Below are 22063 nucleotides of genomic sequence, written 5' to 3'. Positions count from 1 at the left end.
TTTCCATTCTAGCACTGTTTTTTTCTTTCTTGGACACTTGGTGTGCCTGATATTTTGCTTTTGTTGCCTCATCTAGTCTACCTTCTATTCTCAAAGTGTCATACAGATTGCAGAGTGGACATTGATCTTTCTTAGGATGGAAGAAAAACAAGTTATATTCTGTACTGAAAAGAAAATGTTTCTGTACACAGCCTTTGAAACACACCTTCTATTTTGTCCTTAGCATTTTTCTACATACAGTGAGTATATTTGTTTTATATTTAAATCTTGCGTTAGATACTGTTGGAGTCATCGTGTGTAGTGTGATTCAACAGTCGGAACGCTTTCGTTGTGTTTCTTTACAAATGGTCTGTCATATTCCGTGGTTTTATTTCCAGGCAAAGCTTTCCCTCTCTTGTCATTTCCAACATATAACCCTGTCACTTTGTGCTTAACTGCGTTTGCAACTGTTTTGGAACCGACATAGAGAGTTTTAACTTTTTAGAAAAAAGTCTTTGCCACCAACTGTGAAGAAAAACGAATTCGAAATACAAAATGTAGTTCTTTGTTTTGTTCTCTGTTTAGATACCTTCTCTGGTTCTTTATTGGCAACATGGAAACAAATGAATTGCCTCTGACTTATGTAATCACCCATTGACCAGTATGTACTGAATATTTTCTGTCTTTCATCTTCGGTTATATTCTCGCTGCATTTAAATCTAAAAGATAAATTCATTGGGAAAAGAGATAACAAATAGTGCCTGTGAACTGTATGAATGTAGTATTCTGTCAGAGGAAAAAGGTGATAAAATCAGTTATAACCTTTTTCCACTACAGATTCTTCACATCATGTGGAACAACAAGTAAACAACAGGTAATAAGTACACTTAGAACCTTTAACCCCTAAATAATTTGTAGAAAAAAAGTTATTACAAAATTCTTTTTAATGTTTTGCCCTTATAAGGATTGAATATTTATATAATATTTTTGTCAGACATAAAGGACAATAAGTACATTATAAAAAACATAAAAAGTCAATTTCGGGAAAAGTGGCAGTTATAACCTTTTACCTTTGAACCCTCGATTTATAACTCATTAAAGTACCGTAAAATAATCTACGAAACACATACGGCTGATTTTTCCATTCTAGCACTGTTTTTTGTGTAGGCGGATGCATGGTAATAAAGAATTATAATGTGTAGGAGAATGCTTGGTTAAACAGAACTTAAGAATCTGAAAATTTATTTAATAGTAAAAGGGTGTTTAATAGCCATACCTTACTATAAGGTATGACCTCTATTTATTATTTTACCAAACAATACTTAAACCTATGAAAAGAAAAGTAAATACATCAAATTATGCAAATGAAAACAATGAAAAAAAACGTATTTAGAAATATTAATTAATTGAATTCTACTATAATAGTAAGAAAAGTAAGGGCTTCGTAAGAAGAACGCTGCCATTTTACCAAACAATACTTAAACATGTGCAAAGAATAGTACATACATAATTATTATACAATATAATACAATTAAGAAAAAAACACATATAGAAATATTAAGTAATGGAATTCTACTATAATTGTAAGAAATGTGAAGGTTTCGTAAGAAAAACTTATATATTATGATTTACAATTTTACAAAAGTACTGCATCTATGCAAAAGTAAATATAACATTTTTTTTTCTTTTTTATTTTAAATGTTTTTCATGATAACGTCTAGTTTTAAAAACAATAAATGAAATACAAGGGTTACAATGAGACCCTTAAAATTTTGTTGTGGTGATTGGTATGGAGGAGGGTAAAACATTTTCCTTCCTCCTTCTATGCTTCTACGTAACTGGTTCAACCGGTTTTATGTAGGGCTATTATCCGTTCAGAAGTTTCTACGAAATCCTAAAACCTGTACCTCCCGTTGCGGCTCATAAATATCGCTGATGCTATTCGGCATACCTTAAATTTATGAACAGCCAAATGAGGAATAACAAACTGTCAGCCAAACCATAATATAAGGTATGGCTTCTATTTATTATTTTACCAAACAATACTTAAATATGTAAAAAAAGATATCGCATATATCAATATTATGCAAATAAATACATTGTAGAAAATACACATGTAGAAATAATAATACATTGAATTCTACTATGCTAGTAAGAAATGTGAAGGTTTCTAAAGAAAACGCCATAAAAGCTAGAATAAGGCTAGCTCAGTAGAGCGGACGTCTTAGTGTAATTGATATGTATTATATTCCGTTGAATAACATAATATTAAAAAAAACGTGAAATAATTAAGTAGACGTGGAAGAGACACAAGTCACCGCGCACTTCAGCTGTGGCACATGTTTGATAATAAATTTAAATGGAATGACCTCATAGTAGTTATTTAAGATATTTACTCTTAGCTATAAATAGTCAAAAGAGGAAACCACCAGTTTTTCTTGAGCCTGCTTGTGAACGGCAGTGATCAGTGCCAGATATCTTCCCCCAAAATCCCCTAGCAGCAGCAGAATAGAAAATTGATTTAAACAGTTAAACTTCAATTAAAAGGTGTACTGTCTTAATACATAACTACTATCTTAATACTTCACTGGAAACCTGACAAAGAGAGTTGTATAAATTTTTTTAAAAAACTACCCATTTCCTGTACATTTTATTTTAGAACTATCCTTTTCATTTTATTTTATAATTGCAAAACTATACCTTACATTTTATCATAGAACTATCCTTAAAATTTGATTTTAGAATGGTAAGAATTATCCTTCATATTTTATTTTAGAATGCTTAGAAGTGTCCTTTACATTTTAATTTAGAATGACCAATGAGATTCACCGATTTCAGTTTGTAATTTTAAAATGACCAATGAAAATTCATCTTGTATTTAGTCTTTCTCTGTTAATTTAACAGGGCGTCAAACACATACTATTATAGGCACATACATATTTTCATATAGATTCACATAATGGAAAAAGTATTGTCCTTACACAAACAAACATGGAAAATAGCTAAAATTATTGTTGTTGTATAAGTGTACTGAGACGTCTTCCTAAAAGTACTTACTGAACAATCATTCTAACAGCAGTCTCATAAGTTACCATGTCACGGTTTGAATAAGTTATGCAAAACAACTAGTATTTTAATACATACTTAATAACAGGCAATATGATTATATAGTTAACATAGCATTTATTATACTATAAAAGTGTTTAGCATCTCTTTGTCATTAAATAGATGAAAATTCTAAATTTTAGAAAGAAAACAATAAAATAATCCATTTATTTGATAACGTGTTTTTCTGCGATCAATTCTAATTATTTCAACGCCAATTAAAAAAACGGAATATATTACACTTTAATTGAGAGACTGAAAAACCTAATATTTTTCTTAATAACGTTATTTAAACGTTTTATTGATCCTTAAGCGTCCGAAATACCAAAATATATATATTTTTTATGGTATAAGATTTTATCAGTTTAATAAAGAATTAAAAAAAGTGACCATATTGAGCTTAAAACTGTAAACGAAAGACACCAATCATCACGAAATAAATGGCCATAGAGAAGGGATAATTGTGTGTACATGATCCAATTTTATATGATGGTTCCTCAGTGATACTTCCATTTCCCTTTCCTGTGTTGATCACATATGCTAGTACCGTCATGTTCCCAGAAACCTCTGGTGTTCCACCAAACCAATTACGAAAGTCGATAGCACAGGCAAAGAAACCTCCATAGCAATATTTCAACTTCACGTCTTCTAATGAAAATTGTATGACTTGTGATTCTGTAAATGTCAATAAAAATGATAAACTTTGGAGGCAAAATAAAGACAATTCGTACAAATACGATATGATATTACTAAAGTACATATAAATGATTGTTTGTGTTTACACGATCAAGTTAATATTAAAATGAACATGAAACAAGCAAAGTAACGAAAACAAACTTGCCATTGTCGATTTGGATTTTTTCGTTTGACATTTCCCCTCCATCAAAGAAAACTACTATCGCATTTATAGTCAAACCTTGATCTTCAAGATGTTTCTCTACAGCCTGTCCAACATGTTGGGCAACTTCATCATCGTTTTTCCCTTCTATAGACGACTTAAAGGTTTCTGAAACATTGCCAAATACTTGTGATACAACTATTGTTTCGTTGATATCATTTAATACAACTATGTTATTCCTTGTTGATGTTCTCTGCCAAAATAGATGGTTTTCTCTAGATTTGTGATACAAAAACTGGAAAGTGCCATACGGTTTCAAAAACAGGACGTCAGATGTACTCCAAGGGTATCTTTGTTTATTATCCGACCAAAGTGTAACGGCATCGACAGCATTTTTCACATCCTCTTGTGCTAATTTAGGAAAATCCTTTATACAAGACGACTGTTTAGCATAAAATATATTTTCTACCTTTTCAAGCGATTCATTCCATTCTGTGATTGTCTTATTCAAAGAAATTGTAGTGCTTAGATTTAAATATAACAGGTCAATTGTTATTCCATCTGACAAGAGGTTCACATAAAAATATTTGAACGCATAGAGTGCTGTCATATTTCATCGTGTATGGTCTGCTAGCAAATCAGTCAACTTCCCAGATGCTCCAGGAATTGTATATGAAAGAAGCTCTGGAAGAAATCGAATATATTTGATAATTCCATTTTGTTCAAAGCGCTTCACAAACAGCCGTTTGTATGCATCTCGTTCCGTGAGAGTCTTTGACTCTAAAATATTCACTGTATCTTTCAATGAGCTGTGAATACCTACAACAGCATCGTCTATCAGGCCAAGTTTTGAACGCAGTCCAATAGATATTATAATTTCATTTGTAGATGTTGTAATCTCTTTTTGAAATTTGTCGACGATGCCATTAATATGTGTAGGGTCTTCGTAAGCAATTACGTTTGTCACAATCTTAAGTACTTCCAAACCGATTCCCACAACATTGACAACATGTCCTCCAATCTTATTACCCTTACCAGAACCTTTGCATTCAGACAAGCAAACAAATAAGCACATGAAAAAAAGTTTTTTAATATCCAGTTTTACAATGGCCATTTTGTTAAATCCGCAACGGATGTCGATGAAATATTTTAACGTTGAATGCCCTTGGTAGTACATACAACTATGATGCTTCATCAAGTATACTGGGATCCTTCATATTATCGAAAAATATTATGCTTTTTTTTCTTGTAACCTTTATTTAAATCCATAAAAATCAACAAATTTTACCAAATTAATTTGGGGTCCTTAATTCACGTAACAGTTACCTGATCAGAGTGAACACGAAATTTAACTGAAATGCGCATAATAAGAGCAGAAATAACGTACACGTCATTGGAAAAACACGTGTTTTAAAATAAACACGACATGTGGTGAAAGAGCAATAAACATTTTTACGACGCGGTCCGTTGCTATGCAAAATCGATCAGACTCATTATTTTCTCGCTCATGCGCAGTTTGGTAGGTCATTGAAATAAAAAGATACCAGTCTGTACGTACTGTATATTTGTAAACAAAAAACATTCTTTTTTCAAATGAGTTCTTAGAATATGAATAGAAAGTAAAGAAGAAAGCAAAATAGTTAACAAAAAAATTATCTTTTTCTTTCTTCCTTTGATATTTGGACTGTGTTGAGTTTCTGTACTCTGCGCGCTTAAATGGTACTATTTTGAAAATAATGTGTGCAAGACATAGATAAATTTAAAGTGTTTAATGTAGCTTTTAATCTTCAATCTCCTTGTAACAAAGGGGATGGGTTCAAGAGGATGGTTCTCCATTTTAATATTAATCGTGGTGTCAATATAATGTTGTGTTATTTAAGCAGTTGCAAAATATTGACGGCTTCAAACATTTATTTAAACTCAATATTTCTTGAAAAAATTACATACCTGCAAAGCTTATACAAAATAGAATCAATTTAAGAGAAAATTTATCAGCAAATTTTGTGCTAACGGTAGTTTATCGATAAATCTCACTAGCTTGAAGTATGTACTGTGGGAAATCCGTTGTTAACTCGGGTTTGGTGGTTGTAAATAAAAAAACTGTTTTTCTTCTTGCAAATGTTTCATTTAGCCCTTTATACAAATTAGATGGTGAAGATCTGGAGCTAGGGTATCCAGGTATTAACTCAAACGTTTAGTATAGATTATTACTCACGTGAGTCGTTGATATTGTCATTTTGCAAAATTTGATCAATACTGTATGGTTACCTATGTGTATATTATTTAAAAATTTTACCGAGCAATTTACAATGTATACATATTTATTAGAAAGTGTATATATTATTTGTTAAATCTGTGTGAGTTCGTAAAAAGTAGCACATTGTGAATGGGGCTTTTCAATTATATATTATCAGGAAAAAAACCCTTAAAAATGGTATCCGGCAAAGATACACGTTTTCCAATTTTATTATTATAATTATTATTATTATCATTATTTTTATTATTATTATCATTGATTCAAAGATTTCAAACCACTCTAAAAAATTTGATAAATAACTATTTATTTCCCAAAGTGTATCAACAACTAATGTTTGGCTTGATCATAGAGTTTGCTTCACATATTAATCTTTTTTCTTACACAATCTATAAATCATCACAGGAAAATGAAGATTAAGATAACAATAAACATGTTAAAAAAAGAAAATCACAGATAAACAAGTGTATTTTAGCTTTTAGCTGTTGATATTTAGATGATGTATATAACAAAATGGAATAGTTTAAGTAAACTATTTGGATTTATCCAATAACATTTGTAAATGTCGGGTATACTTTATTACAATTTCAAAATAGATTTTTTTAAATATATGAGAGTCAAATGTTAAGAAACAGCTGCTAATCAGTTCTATAAATGTTTGACATTTAGTTAAAACTAAAACAATTTGCTAGCATGTTCTCTTTCAAAATCGCTATGTGCATTAGAATTCCTTTTGGACGAGGCTAGCTGTGGTTATTTAGCTAACTAGCTAACAAAAGAGAGGTTACTCTTCACTATGCAGTGTGGGCTGAGGAGGAGTTGTCTACCCTTTCAATATGTTCAGAATCATCACACAGGCAATTTTATAACTTTATGTTTTACAAATTATAATTGAATTGTCCCATATGCTTTATACAGATGAGACTTTAATAAAGATTATACAGTGAAATTTGAAAAACCGGACGCTGAGAAAATCGGAACTCTCTAAACACCGGACGAATAATTCAGTCCTAAATTTTCCATTCTTTAAACTGTTCTGTTCTGTTTATGAGATTTCAAAAATTAAATAGAAAATTATTTTATTAAAGTTTCAGGTAACAAAAAATTACTCTGACTCTACCCAAAAGAAAGTTACAGCCTCAGTTTTGAAAGGATTAATATTGACCAGCTATTATTCCATGACTCAATCTGCAAATTGAATGAATTTTTTCATCTTAAATAATGTTTGTATTATTTAAGATGGTTAAACTGCGAGAAAGCTATCATCTGAAAATAATCTTGTATTAATTTCTCTTATAATCATATCCGTTAAATATCGACAATCAATACGAAAAAATACAGCTCCATTTGCCGATTTGGTGATGATGCCATGTTCATTATAGGTATGCATTGAACAGAAACAAAATTTATTTGAAAAACAATATTTTTTATTCTAGTAAAACCATCATATTAACAATTATATCTACAATTCAGGTCAAATATAATTAGCGTAAAATTTATACTAGAAATTAAAGTCACATATTAAACTATATAAACAAAACATTATCCAATTATTTCAATTAAATGTGATTTGTTTTGCAATTTTTCAATAAAAGGGAACATTTAGGCTATAAGCGGCAATGTATTGTTTAAAACAGAATGAAACCTAGTTTACTTTCTTAAAGAGAAAGAGCTTCCAAAACTATCGGTGAAATAATATAAAATCGCTTCAAACGTACTGTACAGAAACAAATCTTTGCTAGAGAGTTTGAGGGATGGTGAACTTTTTCATTATCCATGATGTTCCAGATATACCTTGTGCAGTATTCAGAGATGGATTGATTTGCAACATACTAAATTTTTCATGGTATAAATACAAATTTGATATTAAATTACAGAATTGTACATGGATTGAAATTGTGTTGAATTTACATGGAATTTGATTTACACTGAATAATACATGGACTCTGAATTGCACTGAATTTCACACGGAATATGAAGCATATTGAATCCCACATGGAATTTGAATTGTACTTAATTTCTCATGGAATATGAAGCACCCTGAATTCCATTTGGAACTTGAATGGCACTGAATTCCTCATAGCATTTGAATTGTACTGAATTTCTCATGGCATTTGAATAACCGATAAACAGTTTCTGAACTAGCAGACGACATGCTATAGGAATGTCAAGAAAGGAACTAGTAAGGGCGAATAGTCTGTCTACCTATGCTTTACAATTCTCGGGCTTACAGCATACAGCACTTTCAGTGCTTTGATTTATAATGGTTTTGCACTTTTGCGATGTCAAAGCAAAGTTATTACAGGTTTACATTCTAAGGGTTCTGCGTTTCAAAGCAACATACACGATTTTTTCACAAGAGTTTACAAAACTATACGAAATAAAATAACCAACAACAAGTAAACGGCTACTGATAAGGGGTTGTTTCTGATACTAGATCCTGTTTTGTATGTTGGGTTGTCTGTAGTCTGCCTTGCTATGTATGCAAATACTTTCATTTTTCCGGCAACAGTTTTTGTGTCTTTAAACCAACTACAGCTAACGACGTCTTTATAACAGTGACTGAGTTTTACATCTTCTATTACCAACTGGATGCCTGGCGTTTCTGTAAATGGCAAAACAAGAAATAATGATTGAATAATGAATTGAACTTGGTGAAAAGTCTTATAATGAATGAGAGTATCAAAATACAGCTATGAATATCGTATTAGCTTTCAGTGTGCAAATATTATATAGCCTATTTCCTATTTATTCATGTATGAATCAAGCAAAGCAAAGCGAAGTCAACTGAAATATATTGCAAAAATACTTGCTTTCATCGATTTTGATCTTTTCGGATGAAAAATCTCCTCCGTCAAAGAAAACGACTATGGCATTTATGGTCAAACCTTGATCATTCAGGAGCTTTTCAACAGCAAGCCCAACATGCTGGGCAGCGTTATCATCCCATTCTCCTTCTATAGATGACTTTATTGTTTCTGAAACATTAACAAATACTTCAGGTAAAATCAGTGTTTCGTTTATATCATTGAATACAGCTATTTTATTCCTTGTTGATGTTTTTTGCCAAAAGAGATGATTTTCTCTAGATTTGTGATACAAAAACTGGAAAGTGCCATATGGTTTCAAAAACATGACGTCAGAGGTCTTCCAAGGGTATCTTTGTTTATTGTCCGACCAAAGTGTAACGGTGTCGACAGCATTATTCACATCCTCTTGCGCTAATACAGGAAATTTCATCATACAAGAAGCCTGTTTACGATCGAAAATAGTTGCTATTCCTTCAAGCGATGCGTCCCATTTTGCTATTGTCTTATTCAGTGGAAGTTTCGTGCTTAGGTGTAAATATAGCAGATGAATTGATATTCCTTCTGACAAGAGGTTGACATAAAACTTCCGGAACGCGTCCAGCGCCGTCATATTACATCGCGTATTATCTGCTAGCAAATCGATAAGTTTGCTTTGGGCACCTGGAATGGAATATGTAAGAAGCTCTGGTAGAAATCGAATATATTTTATCAAATCATTGTCTTCAAAGCGTTTGACAAATAACTTTGAATATTCATCTCTTTCTGTTGGGGTCTTCGCCTCTAAAATATTTATTATATCAGCCAATGAGCTGTGTATATCTATAACGGTATCGTCAATGAGGCCAAGTTTTGCAGAAAGTCCAAGACTGGTTTTAAATGTTTCAGTCGAAGCGCTTATACGTTCTTGTAGTTTTTTAACGATGTCACTGTTATCCATACGATGTGGTCCGTCACTGCCATTGAAAAGTTTAAGGAGTTTTAAACCGGTATTTAAAGCATTGACCACAAATCCTGCAACCTGAAGAACCTGACCGGAGCAGCCAAATATACACAGACAGAAACATAAACACATAAAACTTAGCTTTTTATCTCCTAATTTAACGCTCTCCATTTGTATATATCTGAAATAATGCAATCAAACTTCGGTTTTGTAAGATCTGTACACTTGAATACTATTCATCAAATAGATAACATATCAGTTCTATTCATATTCGTGTCGCAGTGTAAGCCCTGTCTGCAGAAATCACAAAACTGTGTTTAATTATAACAAAGTAGTCCTCAATTCGTTTATCGCGGGTACAAATATGTCGATAAATCCGTAAAATATGTACACCATGTTTAAAGCATGAACATTGTCTATCAAATTGTAGAAATACATACAATAAAACCAATATTTACACGTATAAAGATCCAGCGTCAATTTTCTAGCTTAACATTTAAGAGGAAATCAACATACTTTCCTCTGTACTCTATTCCAACAAATAATAACCGTCGCGAACGAATTCAACACAGCTAGTGAACTAATACAAATCGATCGGAATGATCGGCTATTATCACCGACGAAAAGGTCCGAGAAGTTGCAATATTCCTTTCACAAAATCTGTTTTCATTCCATAAGGGCGTCACGCTTCGGTGCGGACGCCAATGTGATGGCTCGAGAGTTAAGACATGTTTGCAAATTTTTGGCGTTCATTTTTTTATTAATATCTAAAATCTGATTAAACAACACCGATACCTCTCCTTTGACAACTATTAACGTATAAATGATAAACTTAAGACGACCGAGAGCCATTTATTTTGATAATTTCACGAATATTTAGATTACATCCATTTACAACACTATCACAATATATAGCATGATATAAATGTACATGTATGCCTCATGCGATTAGGATTGATAAACAGTTTAAACGAAATATCAGAGAATATATTTTCTTTATTTGCACAATGATTTATCATCTTTTCGGCACTGTTCGTCTCACTCTCGGCAATTACGATAACAGATTTATCCCAGGGATACTGACAAATACTAATACATTTTATAGCCACACTAAATGTGTTATCAAATTAAATTCCAAAGTTATTAAATGTCCCCGTCAAAATGGACATAAAGCACACTTGAGTTATCTAAAGGTCAACCTAGCTCCGAAACATTAAAGGCCTATTAAGCCTGAGAAATTTTATCATTTTTATTTCATAAAAATTTAAATTTCTGGTATCTTGCTACAATTAATACTCGTTTATTATTAAGGTTCTGTTGCTATATTAGCAATAGGTACAATCATAGGGAATTAGTACTTTATTTGGAAGCCAAAATACTATATTATGGATTTCTGGGGTATAATGTACCTTTAAAATAAAATAAAATAATAAAATGATTCAGAAACACCAGATAACAAAAGTCATGCAATATTTTTCAACAAAAAATGTAAACTTGGTTTAAACATATTTATTTTTTCATCAAGTTACAATATTCACACCAAACACAATATTTATACAAAATCATGATAAAGTGGATTGAACTGGAAGCTCAAAGCTTGTTTAAATTCTCTCCACTTCTAGCTAGACATCGGTACAGATTTTGGCGATACAGATAATTCAATAAATTGTTACATCCAAAATAAAATATGTTATCATTTTTATAGGAAAATAAGATAAAAGTAGAACGAAACAAAAGAAAACAAATCGAAGAAAAACATAAAGAATGTAAACTTGAGATCTTGAATCAAATCTTCATGGCTTTTTTCTCACCAAAACAGGAAATTAAGTGATAAGGTATATAATAGTATTGTTATCGGTATATGTACACAGTATTGTAAAATTATCAAACGGTGAATAACAGTATCTGTCATTAGACAAGTCAAAGTAACCCACGTGTTATCTTTCAAATAATGTGCATTGAACGTTATTATATTTAATTATTCTGACTTCTCTTTCGTGCAAACCACCCGTATGTATTTTTCAAAAATAAGAGAAACAAAATTCACTCATTTTTTAACAAGACCTTCAGATAGCTATGTTAAATAGTCACATAGGACATAACACGATCATATTACATATTGCGAGTTAAATTCGGAACTGCCATGCATTTGTTAAGAGTTATTTACCTTAGCAAACAATTCAAAAACCTCCCCATAACAAAACTTTAGTTTAAAGCGCTCGTAGATGGTAACAATGTCAAAAACTTGCAGACGAATACATTTGTTTTCTGCTCATAATTCTTAACAACTTTACCTAACAAGACAAACAGAATCGTTCCGCATTCTTTGAGGATATAAAAGTACAAGTTGCATTCTATATAAAAGTACAAATTGCATTCTGTATTATTTGAGGATATAAAAGTACAAGTTGCATTCTGCATTATTTGAGGATATAAAAGTACAAGTTGCATTCTGCGTGATTTTGAGGATATAAAAATACATGTTGCATTCTGCATTATTTGAGGATATAAAAGTACAAGTTGCATTCTGCATTATTTGAGGATATAAAAGTAAAAGTTTCATTCTGCATGATTTTGAGGATATAAAAGTACAAGTTGCAATCTATATAAAAGTACAAGTTGCATTCTTATTCTTTGAGGATATAAAAGTACAAGTTGCATTCTGCATTCTTTGAGGATATGAAAGTACAAGTTATTGAATGACTTTGAAAGATAACTTAAATAGCCAAATGATTGAAGCGTGCACATCGTGAGTCCATGACGAGGTTCAGGAAAGTTCGTTCTCAGAAACATCGTTAGAATTTAGGAATTTGAAAAAGAATGTTGACAATAAGTAACTTTAAAAGAATTACTTGGCCGCTCTAAAACTGGTTTATTTGCGTATCGTATCTTAGGGAACATGGAAATAGAATCATAAGGATTATGTTAAAGGGCATATTATTGAATTTATTTTACGTTAAATTTTTAAAATATATTAAAATATATACATATGTTGGAACAACTTTTTAAGTAGAAACAAAATATAGAGTGTAAAAGTAAAGAAGTAAATAAGAAACCAAACACAACCTTTCATTCCGTACTCAATTTATTTCGTCTCAGTTCATTTTTTACGGTAATATAATTATTTTATTTCTTTTATTGTGAACGTCGTTTAAGCTAAAAGGAAAAAAACATTTATGTAATTGAAGTCATTCAAATCGAAATTTTATTGGAAAGTTTATAAATGACAACTTTTTGTTGATACGAAATACCCGAAATAATAGATTTGCACTTTTGGAATAACGAAAGAAACCTAAAATACGAGAAAAAAAAAAGAACCGAAAGTAAGCTTTCTTACCTAAATAGTTTGTCAAACATTTATTATTAACAAATTATTCAATCGTTAGCGGTTACTAATATATAAAAACTTCATGAATATGTAAAATACATGAAAATTATAAACTTTGTATCCATTTCAATGAATAACTGATAAAACCGGATAAGTTCGTTTTCCTTGTATGTTTTCGCTATTTTCATACGTATGAGTTAACGCGATCTTGGACGTGCTTGTAAGTGGTGGTTTCGTTAATGTTTGACCAAACTTATAAATCGTTGAGGCAGCATAAAATAATCTGTAGGATGATGCATGGCAATATAGAAATTATAATGTGTAGGAGAAGGCATGGTTAAACAAACAGAACCGGAATATCTGAATTTTAACTTGATAGCAAAAGAACTTACGAATGTAAATAGTTAGTATCCAGACTCGTAAAGATTAATTAAAAATTAGACGCGTATACCGTGTCAGAAAAGTCCTTAATGTTATGTTACTAATTTCACAATGGCATTTATGCATGAATGCATTGAAAGGGTACTTTTTCCATGTCCGCATGACAGCTATTGCTATATCACAGCACAAAATAACTAACAAAATCTATACCCACAACGGTCAATACAATGTTTAAGGTAGTCTTACTGCAATGCTTTCCCGCCAAAAGGATTTTCCGCCAAAACAATTCTAACAACGGCCACGTTGGCATATCACTATTTCAAAAGAAGGAAATACTATACTTGAAAAAAATCTTTGAAACGAACTTGTTTTTACGTTTTGTAAGGTAACTAGTGTTGAAGGTTTTTTTTACCCACTAGAATTGCAGTATTTCAAATGAATCATCACATATTTACTTTGGTAAATGGACTTGATTCAATCAGTCTAGTAAATCATCAGTTTCGTTAGAAAAAATAAACACTAAATTGGTTAGTGCTTACTAAAAATTTGCGCCGTGCTTTACCAACTTACTTTTGTATATACTTATAAACACTTATATAACCTATACATAGATGATTAGATAAAATAATTCAGTTGTTTTAAGATAATGCAAAGCAATGCAATAGCTTATTGTCGATGAGTTTTGTCCAATACAAAAACAATACAGTGCCGCTGAAGATGAAGACAACGTGTTTTAAGCAGAATTTTACTCCCAGAGGCCTATGGGAAATACGCACTACGAAAAAAGTGTGGGATAATAGTAAGAACTATCCTCATTACATGAAATCAGGCAGTTGTTCAGTTTATTATTTGAATACGAGGATAAGAAAACTGTGTCTTTCTTTCCATTTGATGAACTTGTAATTAAGAAATGTTTTTGCAAGAAAGCAAGAAATTTAAAATGGGTCCCGAAGTGTTAAGTACGGAGGAGCATTAGTGCCAGGTGTATGTTTTTATTAACTCGAAATTTCGAGTTATTAACTCGAAATTTCGACATACTTATCTCGAAATTTTGAGTTTGTAACTCGAAATTTCGACTTACTAACCCAAAATTTCGACTTAGAAACTCGAAATTTTGAGATAAGTAACTCGAAATTTCGGGTTAGTAAGTCGAAATTTCGAGTTACTAAAAAACATTCACCTGGCACTAATGCTCTTCCGTAGTTAAGTTGGTGTATTTGAATGTTTTTATGTATCTTTGATTTTCGTAAAGAATTCACAAAATTATCGGAAAGAATTTGCACGTGCTCGAATTTTTCATGTGAGTGTATTTTAGCAAACAACAACAAGATAGGAATTACCAGTCATATCTTTAAGTTTTTACTTAACGATCAGTATAGACTTTGATAACTGAGAATTACAATTTCGTCAGAATTTCACATGCCATGGTTATATTCTACATACAGTTCAATATTATTTTTATATATTTTTAGGAGATGGCGGAAAGCTAATAATCATCAGTGAGATGAAAATACAAACAACTTGAGTCTTGTTACTTAGAAGGGAGACAACTGTATCAGATTGTAATTGTCAATTTATACTTCCCATTATAAATAAAAAAATGTCTGGTATTTTTTTGTTGTTGTTGAAATATTTTAGATAGAAATTATCATGTTGATACGGAGTTTGTTGAAGGTTTGAATTATTATGATATTGTATAATATGCGGCATACGTGTTTACACATAAATGCATGTGTGGCATGAAAACGTATATTCTTAACTGACAAATGGATACAGTTCTCAGTGTTAACACTCTCTGTTTTTTTCCTGGTCGGTCAATTCATTTATGCTTTGTTCTTGATATATTGCCAATTGAATTTACTACATGCAATAGTTTTACAGGTATTGTCGCTGTTGTGGGGATAAATGATATTTTTTTAAAGTGGCTTCAATAACGTTGAATATAAATGGAGGATATTAAAGTGTTGTTGTTTTTTGTTGTTGTTTTTTTTCATTATTATTATTATTAATACGGAATTAATTTTCATCAAGCGGTATGAAAATAACTTTTTCACGGGTGCCAGTTGCCATGATTGAAACATGATAATTTTCATACCACCAAAAACTTAATTGGTCTGTATATTTTTTTCTTACCGCCAGATTCGAAAGATTTCCTTTTGCATTTCGTGTATTGGCTGAATTGAGAAGACAATTGTCCGGCATTACGAAATATGTTTCACTGCAGTGAAAAAATAATTTTGACAGTGAAAATAGGAAACTATGTATTTTATTTCATCAATATTTCTAAATACATTAGTATATCATATAGACCTATAATAATAACTCTTAAATACATGGTAGTGCGTTTTATCAAGACAAAACTTATAACATTGTTTGATTATAAATACTAGTAAATTAAATGTATATTGTTTGAAACTTCAGAAAGAATGGAGGGGATCATTGTGAAGTAATTATATTCCTATTAGAGTCATGCGTGTGGGTGATTACAAAGCTTAATTATTATAATTAAAAAATTTTGTCTCCATTATCGAAATGTTGTGAAGTGTATCAATAATTTAACCAGCCCATGGCACAACTATTCAGAAAATTGAAACAATTAAAAATTTCTTTACCACTGCTAAGGTATGTCAAGTTTACAAGTTTATTTAACACTCGATTTACGAATAATTTGACAATATGAGCTATAACATATTTACAAAATTAACTATAGAGGCATACATAACAATGAAAACATGCATGGACATATCTCGTATTTTCATATCACATTTTTATATCACATCTGTTTTATATTAAATAACAATAATGTAATCAATATGAGATCTGTCATCGACTCAGATAAAATGATCTAAAACTTTCGTTACTTAAATAAATTAAAAACGTTAAATATGAGACAGATTTTATAACAAGCCACATATTATGGTATAAATTGTTCATTGTGGTATTAATTGTTAGACATACATCATATTGCAAAATTATCTATTATCAAAAGTTTTTAATAATTTCCTTGACATATCTACAAAAGTGCTTGTACTTATCATAATGTTTTGTATATGTATACATGTCAGATTTAAATGTCATAATATTAGGGTTTCTTATATATTGGTGATCTAAATGCCCTTATCTTAGTGCAAAAAAACTCTAACAGATAATGATATTCACCACCAATGCTATCAATACAGTTACAAAATGTGCTCTTTCGCTGGTGTGAAATTCTGTTCTATTCAAGCTCTTTTACATTTTTAAAAATATTCCAATTGATTTTAAGCGACAAAATACCCAGCTTTTTTAACAATATACACAAAAGGACATGACCATATTAATTAAATACAGTATATAACTATTTACCTGTAGAAACATGAAGAAATAAGAAAGTATGCAACATGTAATGACTTCTGTTGAAATATTAAGTACAACATCTTAAGATATTTACAATATTTCTGTTTTTGATATTAAAAATAATATGTCTTTTCGTCGATATGTTATATTTATTTCTTGCAAATCAGACTGGCATTTCCGTCAGTTTTACCCATGCCTGAAATTTTATCTGGTATGAGTGGTGCAAGATGAGCCGCGTGCTGTACAGTGGCACGCTTAGGATGACGTAATTTTACAGTTATGAATTTCAAACGCTATTGTAAGAAACTGCAGAAGTTACGAATGTAATGATATAAATATCCACGGAAAATTGTTTTATAAGGTAAAGAGTTTAAAATATAATGGAATATGGTAGAATATGCAAGAAAAAATATCTGACACATGTTTGCGGTTCGGATTGGAATATCCGCCCCTCGGGTTCCCGCCCTTGAGCGGATCATCCTCTGGACGTATATTCTGATCTGGACGCAACATATGACTGATAATATTAATAATATTCACACCTTTCATCAGTGTAACATCTGAAACTATAAGTATCCTGCGCATTTTCTTTTTCTTACATGCAAATCCAAATCTCAAATATGAAACGTTTTATTTTTTCATTTATTTCTAATATAAGCTATAGAAAAAATATTGGAAAATGAAAAGCAATATTCTTGTCATTCGAAGAAGTTGAATCCAAAAATGTTTCATTAATTATATTTATACATTATAAATTTTACAGTTAGCATCTATTACTGAAATGAAAGTTAATTTGTTAGAACCTGTATACGGTCTGGATAATATTTCGCTTTTACGATATGTCTTCGTTTCTGTCTGTCCAGGTTATTATAAAAAGGAAAAGTTCGATTTAAATTATTTATCAAACGAGACATTTCAAGCTTATTTTTTTGTTTCTCACATGATTATAACTATTATATAACTATCATCCTTAGTATCATTGTAACACAGCCGTCTTGTGCATTTTGTTGATAATAATAATAATGATGATGATGATTATAATTATTATTATCAATTATTATTATTATTGTAATTTGAACAAAAATATCAAACACAATGGAAATACTTAAAATAGTAAAAATACAGGTTAACGAAAAAAAACACAAAAAACAATGGTATGAAATATAAGTAACACAAACAAAGTTTAAGTATTATTTCGTAACCTTAGTGCAAACACGGGTTAACTCCTTATACAATTTAATAGGAGTTAACCAGTTATTGCGCTTAGATTACGATCTATTTCTATGATAAACTTATTTTTGTTAAAGTAGATTTCGTTTTTAAAAGAATCAACGAATCAAAAATATGAAATATTACTCCTTTTTATATACATCAACTGACCCTAATCACGCCAAATGTATTGTATCTTAAGTAGATTTAACGTAATTAAATATCATGCTAGTGTTTGAAATTATTTTTTGCCCATTATCTACTTCAAATGAATCGTAACACATTTACTTTGGTAAATTGGCAAACTGTTTATCAGTCTAGTAAAGCGACTATCTATAAAAAAAAGTTAAAACACTAAGCCGGCTAAAATTTATTAGAACGTATTTACACAATTAAATTGGTAGCACGTAAATTGTTATTACTTTTAGTACAGGAAAGATAAAGGCACGTTGTGCATCAGAAACAAATACATGACAAACATGATTTTATTACACTTTGAATTAAATAATGGTGTTAGAAAATGTTAAATGTTTTTACCGAAGGAATTTGCAATATAACTATATGGAATAATTTGTCATAAAAGTAGCAAAATGTACGCATAGTTGTATTTAAACTTCCATACATGCCATACAAAGGGCTTATTCACTACAAATGCACTTATTGCAAAAAAGCAACAGATAAAAAGATGGTTCATGAACTTGGCCAATAAGTAACCTTTCAGAAGCTATAAAAGTAACTCAAAATTAAAAATGTTTAGAGAAATGAAAATAAAAGCCTTTCTAAAACATAATCATGGATCTTAAATAGCGTTCACAATAAACAGATACTTATAAATTCTATTTCATAGAACACACAAAACATATCACAATATGGCAATATAAAAATGAAAATAAAACAATAACAAAATCACCCAAAATAAACGTAATGCAATATAAAATATTTACTGGATTTCATCAAAATACATCGTAAATCGTAATACATAAAATATCACATTTTCAAAGTTTACACCTATCATATCTGCAATTTTCTTGTAATACGTAATCACTGATGTTCAAAATTACACAATTACCATGAATAAATGCCGGTGCTATAGGGCGTAGACGGCAGTTCTCACTTGACAGTACCGTCGATGTATAGGTTCAATCAAACCGACCCTGCCATATTTTCAATTTTTTTGTGCGCCGGGAACATGTAACCATGGTAAATATGGAAGAAACGCTTTTCCAAATAATTATATAGTTAACTTAAGCTCAAATTGTTTAATGATCGCCGTACATATGAACATATTCGAAATTTAATGCAATATGAAGTCAGAAGATTTAGTCTTATAACTATTTGGACGACACTCCTATTAAATCTTTAAAATCCATTTACAGGAACTCAATTGCAAAAATAAATAAAACAGTTATCAAATAAACGGCTACAGAAACGGGGTGATTTCGGGCACTTAATCCGGTTTTATACGTTGGCTTCTCAACAGTATACTCCCGACCCAAATCTGCTTTGGTCAAGTACGCAAATACATTCATTTTACCGGAAACCTCTTCTGTTCCACCGAACCAATTCTTAACATCCAAAGTACACATGAAAGAGCTTCCAGTACAGTGACTCAGTTTGACATCTTGTATGGTTAACTGAATGACTTGTGAATCTGTAACGTGCAATATATAATTGTGTTAAACCTATAACGTTTTGTAAATGATGTCGTTACAATAAAATTTTGTTATAAGCAAGCATTTATAAGATAAAGTAAGTTTGTTTCTAGTATTCATAACTATTTGAATTTGTACAGTCACACAGTATAAATATAAGAATCCTCATAATTGTATACAAGTTTAAACATGAACTAGGCATTTAAAAGAAAACCCATTCCTCAAAGAGTTAAATAAACCTACCAGAATCGAGTTGGACATTTTCGATAGAAAACTTTCCACCTTCGAAGAAAACCACAAGGGAAGTTATAGCCAATCCTTGTTCCTCAAGATGTTTTTCTACAAGCTGTCCGACATGCAGGGCGGCTTCATCATCCCATTTCCCTTCCATAGATGACTTGAGTGTTTGTGAAAAATTGACAAAAATATCTGGTTTAACAAAGGTGTCATTGATATCGTTGAATACAGCTATTTTAACTCTCGGTGAAGATTTTTGCCAAAAGAGATGATTTTCTCTCGACTTGTGGTACAGAAACTGGAAAGTGCCCATCGATTTTAAAAAGATGACATCCGATCTTTTCCATGGGTATCTTTGTTTATTATTTGACCAAAGTGTAACAGCAGCAACAGCATTGTTCACGTCCTCTTGCGCGAATTCAGGAAATTTCGTCATACAAGATGCTTGTTTATTATCAAAGATATTTGCTACTTTTATAAGCGATGCATTCCATTCATTAATTGTCTTATTCAAAGGAAGTTTAGTGCTTAAATGTAAGTAAAGTAGGTCGATAGCTATTCCATCTGACAAGAGGTTCACATAGAAATATTTGAACGCATCGAGTGACGTCATATTGCATCGAGTGTTGTCTGCTAGCAAATCAATCAACTTCCCAGATGCTCCAGGTATATTATATGTCAGAAGCTGTGGTAGAAAGCGTATATATTTAATCATTTCATTGTCTTCAAAGCGTTTGACAAATAAACGTGTATATTCGTCTCTGTTTGTCATGGTCGTGGCCTCTAAAATATTCACTACATCAATTAATGAGCTATGTATATTAATCACGGTGTCGTCTATTAAACCAAGTCTTGAAGAAAGACCGATACTTGTCTTAATTCCACTAGTCGATGATCTGATATTTCCTTTCAGTCCATCGACGATGTCATTAATGTGAGACAAACGCATGCCTTTGTTGTCTACAATCTTCACAATCTCCACACCGGTCCTCACAACATTTATTATCAATCCTCCAATTCCGATGACCTGTCCAGAAGAACCAAAAGCATGTAAGAAAAATATAAAACAACATAAAGACAATTTCTTATCTCCTACTTTAATGCCCGCCATTTGTAATACTAGTATCCTTGAATAATGTAGCAGGTACGATCTAGTGTAGTATAATCGTATAAATACCCAGTGAAGTATAATATATATATATATATCTTATAACATGTAAAGTTTGCAAGGGCGTTTGTTAAACTAGGCCAAAATAAGTATAATATTTGTTTCCCCTAACGTTGATTAAACATGGAAACAACCTATTTGTAATGGTTTGAATTATAAAAAAAAACTTTAAAAAAGTTGTGCAAACTCGGAAGTACATTTAATCAGTTGAACTTTGAACTTAATCAGGTACGCTATTATCTTGTTGAAATAAGATAATTTGTTGTTTTTGTGCGTTAATACTTTTCATGAATGTATATTTTCTTGATTTTGTAAGTAAAAGTTAGTTGAAAAGGTAATACGCAAAAACATGTAAATTATAAATAAACCACGCGGCTGACATGTTGTTGTTTTTTGTATTCATCCCGATTACTTATGTCATATCTATGTACATGTAATTAGTTCTATGTATTAAAGATAGAAAATTGGACTTAGTGAGTTTTGCTTTTTATATTTCTTTTCCTGTAAAAAAATAATACCTGACCAAGACTTTTGAGCCGAAACGTTTTATATTTTTCAAATAAATAATAACATTTTTAAATTGAATCTGAAGTTGATTTCTATATTCAAACTGACATTGCTTTATATATTATAACCTAAAGGATGAAGAATTAGAATTTGAAAATGAATTTATGATTATCATAAACATAGAGCTCACATTTACGGAAGGGGAAATTACAACGGAGATTTAAAATTGTTGTTTAGAAATAAATTATAGAGATGATTGCCTAAACATTTGATTACATAAAACACCAAACTACAAAAATTATAACTTATGCTATATAAA

The 22063-nt window shown here is 30.9% G+C and overlaps 2 protein-coding genes across 2 annotated transcripts; both read right to left on the bottom strand.

The window, feature by feature from the left end:
* Nucleotides 1-7619: 7619 nt before the first annotated feature.
* LOC132716823 (uncharacterized) lies at nt 7620-10831 on the bottom strand. The gene is made up of 2 exons (XM_060700163.1): nt 8990-10831; nt 7620-8781 (listed from the first exon to the last, which is right to left on the bottom strand). Exons 1-2 carry the CDS (start codon nt 10095-10097, stop codon nt 8540-8542), a joined length of 1350 nt encoding a protein of 449 aa, XP_060556146.1. The 5' UTR covers nt 10098-10831; the 3' UTR covers nt 7620-8539.
* A 5431-nt stretch (nt 10832-16262) lies between these two features.
* On the bottom strand, nt 16263-21238 carry LOC132716822 (uncharacterized). Its single transcript, XM_060700162.1, has 2 exons — nt 20076-21238; nt 16263-19831 (listed from the first exon to the last, which is right to left on the bottom strand). Exons 1-2 carry the CDS (start codon nt 21178-21180, stop codon nt 19551-19553), a joined length of 1386 nt encoding a protein of 461 aa, XP_060556145.1. The 5' UTR covers nt 21181-21238; the 3' UTR covers nt 16263-19550.
* Between the last annotated feature and the right edge of the window lie 825 nt (nt 21239-22063).

This window comes from Ruditapes philippinarum, unplaced genomic scaffold, assembly GCF_026571515.1.
Source record: "Ruditapes philippinarum isolate M1 unplaced genomic scaffold, ASM2657151v2 ctg638_1_1_1_1, whole genome shotgun sequence".
In the NCBI taxonomy this organism is placed as follows: Eukaryota; Metazoa; Mollusca; class Bivalvia; order Venerida; family Veneridae; genus Ruditapes; species Ruditapes philippinarum.
The sequence above is the reverse complement of the archived record's forward strand: the minus strand, read 5'-3'. Positions and strand labels throughout refer to the sequence as shown.